This window comes from Stegostoma tigrinum, chromosome 15 (genome assembly GCF_030684315.1).
Source record: "Stegostoma tigrinum isolate sSteTig4 chromosome 15, sSteTig4.hap1, whole genome shotgun sequence".
Taxonomy (NCBI): domain Eukaryota; kingdom Metazoa; phylum Chordata; class Chondrichthyes; order Orectolobiformes; family Stegostomatidae; genus Stegostoma; species Stegostoma tigrinum.
The window spans coordinates 20,486,427-20,496,730 of record NC_081368.1 but is presented as its reverse complement, the minus strand read 5'-3'; the positions used below and the strand labels follow the sequence as shown (position 1 = coordinate 20,496,730).

The following is a 10,304-nucleotide window of genomic DNA, read 5'->3' as shown; positions in this document are numbered from 1 at the left end:
TGTTTCTCACAAAATCATTGCGGAAAAGATGCTCACTATACTGTCAGCTGAGGCTGCGCTTTCTTCCACTTCTGGTATTAGTCGCTTTTGACAACTGTGCTAAACCTCCCGTAATGTGAAAAGAACACAGCATTTTCCTTTCACAATGTCTTCAAATTGCTGCGAGAGCTGACTCTGTCTTTATTGGTTTCATCCAGCTCATCAAAGCAATTTCTTTCATACAAAGATTAACTTCGCATTTGGCAGACTGGAGAAGAGGCTGAACAGTTTCCATCTTCACTGTCTCAGCCATATCCTCAGCATCTGTCAACAGGACAAGGTAACCAACTTTGAGGCCCTTGATTGTAATTGTTCAATTAACATACATTCACTACGAAATCACTGACATCTCCATCACGTCAGGTTGGACCACGCCATGTTGCACAGCATTGTGGTGACTTGGTTGCCAGGGCTGATAGATGATAGATAGGCCAAAACACATTGTTCAGCTGCCTTATCTACCCTGGGCTTTTCAGTGAGAGCTATAATCTACAGTTACTCAAGTGGGTAGTGTTGCCAATGTTTAGTTCTTCAATGGAAATGCATTGTGTCTTGTACATCGAAATGTTAGACTTCTGTGTCTTCTGAAGCATGTGGTCAATATACCCGTTTATCTTCTTCTGCTTTCATTCAGAGAAGGTGGGATAATTTTCAGCATGCTCCAGAACATGATCGCCAATCCAAAGTGAAGTGATAGCTATTAGCTGGAGTTAAACAGCCTTGTGTGGATAATAATTTATTGGGCTAGTTTACAGTTAATGTTGGTGATGTATTAACCATTGCCAGCATAAGGATTTTCAACAATAGTTAATTGAAATAGCTAATCAATTACTTGGAAAAGCCAATAGTAATTAACACCATAGAGTGCAATGCTTTTGGCCGCATAACCGTCGATTTGTGTTCAAGTAGCTGATCTCAGACTTGAAGCATTAGCTCTTATTCTATCCCCACCTGGTGACTACTTATACACTTCTTAAGATCTTTTTTTGCCACCAACAGTAATGTCATGCTTTTGCACTTCTGGAATAGTCAAATTTGCAGGTGAGTTCCGACTTCATTGATCCAAAGCTTCTCACTTACAATATGCCTAGCATGATGGTTCCAAAGGAAACTTAGCCCTAGAAAGCTGTACCGTGTGGAGCTCCATATATCTCCTTTGTCTTCTTTCTCCTTTCCAATTCTCATGCTGTTGAAATATGTGTAAACAAATGCGGCACAAATTTGCTAAGTGTGAAGCCGCCATAAGTGAACCGTGCACAATTAAAACCGAAGAATAATTTTTTAAATCATGATGCAGCCAATTCATCCTAATGTAGCAGGATACACTCAAAAAATATTCCTTACACAAAGGCTAAGTATCCCTGGAATGTGTTCACATCAAAACTGAATGTTAATAATCAAATAATTGGACACATCTCATGACTCGTTATCCATTGGAATGCATGAATGAGGTTGCTGAATTAGAATTCTGTGTTTGTGTCTACTCGTAGTCAACTGTATCAGAAGTTAAAACATAGACAAATCAATTGAATGTTGAAAAGGCCTTAGTTCTCTAAAACAAAATCATTTTCTGTGCTTACTGCAGGACAAAGTGCTGTTTCTTTTGAATGCGTGTTATTGGAGGCAAATGATATCATTCCACAAGAAAACTGAAAAACACTTTCTTCAGAAGTTTGCATTTCTGCTTTTCAACTTTTCAAGAACTTCTCTCTTGTAAGTGTTGATTCATACAATTTTGCAGACTCCTGTTACCATTCATTAACTTGGATAAAGTTCTATTTCTTACCAAGTGATAAAGAACGGGACCATTGCAAATGTTTGGCTCAGGGCTAAATCACAAAATGTAAAGAAATCTGCGCAGTAACACACCACAAAATTTAACCCTGAATGTAACAAGGTTTTGGTGTTGCTGGTAAGGTTTTTTTAAATCTTCTGAATGAGTCAGACAGATTACGCATTTACCAGAATTCCTTGGAGGGGTTTGCTTGAATACAGTTTATATTAAAGTCTTACTTTTCTGAGGCAATGCTGTTGATTGAGTAACTTGCTGATGGTGGAGACTCAGAAAATTTATCACTAAAAGGTATTCTGGAATTCTTTTTAAATGTGCTTTTTCTACTATTGGTAAACATAGATAAAAAGTCATTACCAGAATTGAAGGAGAAATAAATCAGACGTCAATGATTAAAGAATGTGCAGTTAGCCTCTTGTAGGTTTGAAAACTGTAAAAGCAGCTCTCTGATGAAGGGTCTAGGCTCGAAACGTCAGCTTTTGTGCTCCTGAGATGCTGCTAGGCCTGCTGTGTTCATCCAGCCTCACATTTTATTATCATAAACTAGATGTATCGAGTTTTTGTTATTGGCTCATGGGATGTTGGTATTGTTGGCTGAGCCAGCAATTATTGTCACCAAGAAACTGACAATTTATAAAATGAGATTTAACTTCTAGGTGAAAGAATGCATGACCAAATCTCACATTTTTTCAAGTTTTCATCACAACAAATGACTATAATGCACTGTAAACTTTTTCTGTAGGTAACTCATCTTCAAACTACAGAAAGGAATATTCATTTAGATTTAAGATGATGATAGGGTAGAAAAAGTACACCTGGAAAAGATGATAATGCCGCAAGATGGTGTACGTGTTCATAGTTCTGAAAACTCAAATTAAGACTTGTTCAGAGGTATTTGTTGAAATTGTGTGATTATCAGCTGGCTATGTTGCCTTGAATGACAATTGAAACCAAGACACCAGACTGTTTTACCACTATAGAGGAGACATCAGAGGGAGGTTCCTCACCCAGAGAGTTGTGAGCGCATGGAATAGTTAACCAGTGGTAGTCGTGGAAGCGGAGTCATTAGTGACCATTAAGTGACTGCTGGACCTGCACATGGACAGCAGTGAATTGAGGGGAATGTAGGTTAGGTTATTTTTGGATAAGGATTATTTGACGGCACAACATCGTGGGCTGAAGGGCCTGTACTGTGCTGTACTTTTCTATGTTCTATGTTCTATAATATTTGCCTGTCTTCAGCCAATTTAATATTCCATGTCATATCAAGAAATGGCTGAAAGCACTGGATGCCGAAATGTCATTGGGACAATATATTTACAAATCAGGATGGTGAGCAGCTTAGACAGGAATTTTCAGATGGTGATGTTCCCTTGCCTCTGCTGCCCATGACGTAGGAGGATCTGACACCGGGTTTGGAAGGTGATGGCTGAGTATCTTGGGTGAATTTCTGCAGTACATCTTGTGCATAGCGCAGACTAGAGTTTCTATGCCTTGTAACTACAGGTGGACTGCTTTGTCATTAGAGTCGTACAGTCATACAGCACAGAGACAGACCTTTCTGTCCACTGTGTCTACGCTGAGAAGTAAACACCAGACTATATTAATTCCATTTACCTGCTCTTGGTCCATAGCCTATTGTGCCGGAGTACTTTAAGCGCTCATACAGATGATTCTCAAAGATTGCATGAGTACCTGCTTCAACTGCAGTCTCAGGCAGTGCTTTCCACATATTTTCACCCAGAAGCTGGTATATATTTTTCCTCAGGTTTCCTGTGAACTGGGTAGGATCAAGGAAAACCCTAAGGCTTTCTATCGGTATGCCAGGAATAAGAGAATGACTAGAGTAAGATTAGGGCCAGTCAAGGACAGTAGTGGGAAGTTGTGCGTGGAGTCCAAAGAGATAGGAGAGGCGCTAAATGAATATTTTCGTCAGTATGCACACAGGAAAAAGACAATGTTGTCGAGGAGAATACTGAGATACAAGTTGTTAGACTAGATGGGGTTGAGGGTCATAAGGAGGTGGTATTGGCGGTTCTGAGAAGTGTGAAAATAGATAAGTCCCCTGGGCTGGATGAGATTTATCCTAGGATTCTGTGGGAAGCTAGGGAGGAGACTGCAGTGCCTTTGGCTTTGATCTTTATGTCATCATTGTCTACAGGAATAGTGCTAGAAGACTGGAGGATAGCAAATGTTGTCCCCTTGTTCAAGGAGGGGAGTAGAGACAACCTTGGTTATTATAGACCAGTGAGTCTTACTTCGGCTGTGGGTAAAGTGTTGGAAAGGACTATAAGAGATAGGATTTATAATCATCTAGAAAGGAATAATTTGATTAGGGATAGTCAACACGGTTTTGTGAAGGGTATGTCATGCCTCACAAACCTTGCTGAGTTCTTTGAAAAGGTGACTAAACAGGTGGATGAGGGTAAAGTGGTTAATGTGGTGTATGTGGATTTCAGTAAAGCGTTTGATAACGTTCCGCACGGTAGGCTATTGCAGAAAATACAGAGGCAGGGGATTGAGGGTGATTTAGTGGTTTGGATCAGAAATTTGGCTAGCTGGAAGAAGACAGAGGGTGGTGGTTGATGGGAAATGTTCACCCTGGAGTTCAGTTACTAGTGGCGTACCGCAAGGATCTGTTTTGGGGACACTGCTGTTTGTGATTTTGGTAAATGACCTAGATGAGGGCATAGAAGGATGGGTTAGTAAATTTGCGGATGATACTAAAAGTCGGTGAAGTTGCGCATAATGCGGAAGGATGTTGCAGGTTACAGAGGGATATAGATAAGCTGCAGAGCTGGGCTGAGAGGTGGCAAATGGAGTTTAATGTGAAAAAGTGTGAGGTGAAGGAGTAACAGGAATACAAAATACTGGGCTAGTGGTAAGATTCTTGGTAGTGTAGATGAGCAGAGAGATCTAGGTATCCATGTGTATAGATCCCTGCAAGTTGCCACCCAGGTTGATAGAGTTATTAAGACGGCATACGGTGTGTTAGGTTTTATTGTTAGAGTGATTGAGTTTCGGAGCCATGAGGTCATGTTGCAGCTGTATAAAACTCTAGTGCAGCCGCACTTGGAGTATTGCATATAGTCCTGGTCGCCGCTTTACAGGAGGAATGTGGAATCATTGGAAAGGGTGGAGAGGAGATTTATCAGGATGTTGCCTGGTATGGAGGGAAGGTCTTAAGAGGAAAGGCTGAGGGAGTTGAGGCTATTTTCATTAGAGAGAAGAAGGTTAAGAGGTGACTTAATAGAGACATTCCAGATGATCAGAGGGTCAGATATGGTGGACTGTGAGAGTCTTTTTTCCGAGGATGATGACGTCAGCTTGTACAAGGGGGCATAGCTACAAATTGAGGGGTGATTTTTTAGGACAGATGTCAGAGGTAGGTTCTTTACTCAGAGAGTAGTAAGAGCATGGAATACCCTGCCTGCAACAATAGTAGACTCAAACAGGTCTAACGGCATTTAAATGGTCGTTGGATAAACATACGGATGGTAATGGAATAGGGTAGGTTAGATGGGCTTCAGATTGGTTTCAAACGCCGGCGCAACATCAAGGGCCGAAGGGCCTGTACTGCGCTGTAATGTTCTATGATCTATTCTATGATCTAAAAATACCAATTTTTTTGTTAGTTTCTACAGATATCATAAGTTGAGCTCCTTTGAGACACTCAAATGGACCAAGGACAGAAAGGCCCAGTCGGAACAAGATGATGAACTAAAATGACAGAAGACTGAAAGCTGAGGAGGCCTGTGAATGAGCAAAGGTGTTCCCGAAAGTGATCAGTCTGTTTGTCTTCCTAATGTCTATGAGCAAACAACATGAGCAGCAAATACAGTAAACCAAGCTGAAAGAAACACAAGGAAATCGCAATTTATGCCGGGATGAATGTTTGCAATTTTGGATAGTGAGAAGAAGTGGCTAGCAGGTGCTGCACCTCCCGCAATTACATGAGTAGTCCCTCAGGAAAGGCAGAAGGTGACTGGGAGTGGATCAGGGTGTTGCAAAGGTAATTTGTAATTGTGAGAAGGAGGGGAAGATGTATTTGGTGGTGACATTACACTGCAGGTGACAAAATAGCAGCAGTTGATTCATTGAAGACATAGGCTGGTGGAGTGGGAAGCAATGTTCTCTCTAAGCTGCGTGCTTGTGCCGCAGACTGCCACTCCAATCAGTATAGGCACACCATTCATGGCCTTGGTTTCTCATTCAGGATGATGTTGACGTGCTCTGGCATCAGAGGCCCATCTTGTCAGTAAGAAAATTCAAAGGAATGCTGGTTGAAAGTGAGGTTAATGGGAACCCCATCATAATACTGGGAGGAGAAAGTGTGGTACTGGAAGAGTGTGAAATAGGATAGACATAGATGAGAGGCCTATCGACCAGAGTGTGAGTGGAACTCCCTCATTAAGGAGAAAGAAACACATACCAGAAGCACTAGCATAGAAGGATACATATTCATAAGAGGTTTTATTGGAGGTTAAAACTTTCCTGCAGAATTTTGATTGACATAACTTTACTCAATCTATGTAACACGAGTCAACATTTCCAATAATTTCAGATTTCCAATTGCAAATCCTTCTCTATAAATTTTATACTTGATCCAAAGATGGACATCTTGCTGAAGAATGGAATCCCCTGCCATGCTTGAAAATCTGATGTTTTATTGAAGCTATTGAAAGTGCATACACCACCATACGATAAAAGCCTGAATTGTATCTAGAGTTACAAACAGTCATAGGGAAATGCAAAATAGTTTAGTCAGTAACAATTAGAATGTAGAATTACTAAAATGTCAATCACAAGGCAATTCAAATTGAGAAAGCATGTTGTGGCTGTTGAAACAATTGTTTCCATAGCCACTACTAACAGCCTCAAGAGTGAACAGTTTATTTGGGGGGGATAAATAAATAGAGAATTTAAATCTCTTCATTCTAAATGCTCCAACTTGCTCCCCTTTCTCCTGTGAGATGTGCATGGTGTCAATGTAGCGAATCTACCTTCAACCCAGTCTATTAGCCAAATAAATGAAGATGACATAGGATAATATCCAGCTTTTGAGTGTACTCTTGCAAGCTTTATAGAGTTGGTTCCACACATTTAGCCTGATCAATCAACCGTACTCATAAATTATTCTCTTCACATTATAGATCTGCTGTTTTAGGATGCTGTAAAGCAGGTAAAAATTCAATAATATCATGCTCAATGATTCACCAATAATCTGAACAGCAGATGATGATGAAACATTTGACTAGGTTCCATTTGCAATTCCCCACCCACCCACCATCCCAGCCAACTTTCCAGTTTCTCCCAATAACATAGGTTAATTATCTTGAATAATAATCAGTTCCTTCCTGTGGGCATGTTTCTGCTGCAGACTATAATAAAACAACTTAATGTGGGTGACACATTAAAATATGAAGGGCTGAATTCACCCAGGCTTTAAGTTGCAAATACAGGAGAAGAAACACAGATGAGAACTGCAGTATGGTCTAAATATTGTTTTAGAATTCAAGGTGAAACAAAACAATAATCATGGGAAGCATTTTCATAGTAAATCTTTATTTGGTTTTTTTTTGTAAATCAGGCTTTTAAAACAGAAAGATTCACTACTTCAGGAAAACAATCCAGGAGAGTTGGGTATAAAGTTTGGTGATATTACATGCAATCAGCCTGAGGTTACTTGAACTGCATCATCCTCCTCAAAACACCATCCTAATAATTGGATATAAAGACATCCAGAATTATTTCCGCAACTTTTCAAGGGCTTTTAAAATTGAGTGGAGGAATATCTGTGGCTGTGCATTAGGCATGAATCACAGTCATAGTTGAGGCATCTCCTGTGGCTGCGATGAGGCGACATTTGGTCCTGTCTCATGTTAATGAGGAGCCTAATACCTGTTTTAAAGCTCCAGTGCCAAACTGGACAGTGTAATGTAGAACAGGAACCATTGTTCTAGAGACAGCAATATTCCGGTGATTTCAAATTGTTGACTATCAGTTAATTCTATTTCTGACCAAGCCCCAGCTCCATGCATCTTGGCAGAATCACAGAATTGCTTTGGTGCTGAAGAAGGCCATTCAGCTCATTGACTGTACTGCTTAGTACTGCTGCTGGCAAGTCAAAGGCCTGACATTCGATAATGTAAATTGGTAGACATACCTGAGGAGGTGTGCAAAGTGCTAGCAGCTTGTCCAAATAATGTGCAATTGAACTAAATTTCAGTCAATAACCATCAGTGCACCATCATTGGCCGGGTGCACAGGAATGAACCATAACGAATTTCTAGGTTACTGAAGAGAGGCAAAAGGTCTCCAACAGGCTACAGGCCAGTGGCTGTACAGCAACATTTTTAAGAGCTGGAAATATCAGTACAGCTGGGCAAGGACAGCATACAGCAGGCAGACTGTGAAACTGGCAGACAGACATGCACTGTACGTCTTGTGTTGTGGGACTTTGGATTACTACTGTCATTCATCAATACGCTGCAATTAATGAGGTTATTGGGGCACATGGTCTGTGAAGGTGGGTGATCATATACAGTTGGATGGGATGTGGGTGGGAATGGAAAACTAACTAATAACAGCTAAAACAAGAGAATAAAATTACTTTACAAGTCACTTTTCTAAGTTAATAAAAAGAATAGTTAGACAACGCAACTTTAAGTCAGTGTTTCCTTTATTTCAGATGTGTTTTTTCCTTTGTATTTTTTGTTTTATAAAGTTGTTTGGAACTGTCCTGGATAATATACAAGAAAGAACACTTTTGGAGAGAGACATATCTTTGCTGAAGTAAAATAAAAGAACCTTTGGTAACCTTTTTGTGTTTGCTGTACGGTAACAATGCTAGAAGGAAGGCAGAAAGCTAGCATAGAGTCAGGGTACGATTTGAATGCAAATGGTTTATAAACACAGTTTAGTCTCTCTTCACAGGCACTTTTTATGGCTAATCATTTTACATAATTTCAGACAATACAAAAAAGTATATTTAACATTTAAAGGCCCTTTAGAAAAGCTGTAATTATGTAGCACAGTGTATATTTTTTTCATATTAAAAACCCTGATCATAACTACAAATACAACTTTTTACAATTTCCAAAAAAAATTTATTAACTGAAATCTGCAGCCCATAATGTTTGAAAAGGACAAAGGGGTGGGAGGAAGGATAATTTTCAAATTGTCTTTAAAAAGCAAAAAAAAATCAGTAGTTTGATAGTAAAGTGGGAAATCTCGTAAAGTGAATCCAATATAAAATACTGCATTTTTCCACAATTCTGTTACTTTTAACAAAAATATGTAAAAATGCTAATTGAGCTGGTAATATGTGAAGCACAAATTGGTGATAACTGTGATGCTGAAATTCTTCAAGTGATTAAAGCCTGGATACATCATATACACATTTTTCAGTACTTACAAAAAAATCAAGGAAATAACAGGTTGATTATTAATTATTAATATTTAAGAACCTGGATGCAGTAGTTGGTTAGTAGCACCATGAGAAAAAGTTGCTTTCAAAAACAAACAGAAATATAATGTTGGTGTAAGCAGTCTTGTTGTTGTAATGTTTTCAGTGCATTACTCTTAAATTGAAGAAAGTGCCATTTCGGGGGGTCACCTCTTCCCACTCATAATCAGAAGAACAGGAGCACCACTGTTTCTCATTCCACAACACTGCAGTTTCTCGCTTGTTCCTTTCCAAAATGCACTGATTACTCTTTACATGAGGTACGTACAAATGTTATGTATGAACAGTTATTTTTTGTTTTTTTTTGTGTTTGTTTTTGCTTCGCACAGTAGCACCATTGTAAATGGAAGACAGAGCGCCCTACAGTTTTTACTTATTGAGCTGGATATTTTCTTCTCAGCCGATTTCTCTTGTTGTCTCAATGTCGGAAGCCAATGCATTACGTCCTTTTCATACATACTTGACAGCGGCTCACACGTGTTCGGAGTTCACCCGCTTTTAGAGTCTCGGGCTGCGGTTTACTGTTGTAAAAAAGAGAGAGAAGCAAAAACAAAATCTGGATTTAAGGAGAGGCACTGGCACAAAAAAAGTCACCCTTCGATACATCCCACCACTAACACAGCCACCTCTCCATAAGGCACTCCCACAAACTAGAAGACATGCCCTGAGATTTTGCAGGCCGTTCAGTTGCAGTCACAGTGAGGGGCGGGGGATGCAGATTATAACATCATATGATATCCATGCCAACTTGTTCAAATATGAACAAAACAGCTGAATTCAAGAGGTGAGAATAACTGTGCTCAAATTCAAGGCAGCGTATGATCATGTGTTGCACGAGTCCCTCGCAAATTTGACATTAAACCGAACTGGGAGAAGATGGTCCACAGGTTGGAGTCACACCCAGTACAAAGGAAGATGGTTGTGCTTGTTGGAGCTCAATCATCTCATTCCTAAAACATCACTGCAGGAGTCCTCTGGATGGTGAAGTTGGGCCCTAGGCCTAAA

The 10,304-nt window shown here is 39.9% G+C and overlaps 1 protein-coding gene and 1 long non-coding RNA gene across 3 annotated transcripts in view; one reads left to right on the top strand and one right to left on the bottom strand.

Annotated features, from left to right (window-relative positions):
* Positions 1-937: 937 nt before the first annotated feature.
* On the top strand, positions 938-9,836 carry LOC125458678 (uncharacterized). Its single transcript, XR_007248893.2, has 3 exons — positions 938-1,080; positions 1,625-1,752; positions 5,467-9,836. It is a non-coding gene; the product is annotated as an uncharacterized LOC125458678 (long non-coding RNA).
* The window catches only part of col4a5 (collagen, type IV, alpha 5 (Alport syndrome)), a 251,011-nt gene continuing 249,202 nt past the window's right edge, over positions 8,496-10,304 (bottom strand). For both annotated transcript variants that reach the window (XM_059651364.1, XM_059651365.1), the window contains one exon: positions 8,496-9,820. In XM_059651364.1, the coding sequence (XP_059507347.1) occupies positions 9,739-9,820 (82 nt within the window). In that variant the 3' untranslated portion in view covers positions 8,496-9,738. The remainder of the gene's footprint in view (positions 9,821-10,304) is intronic.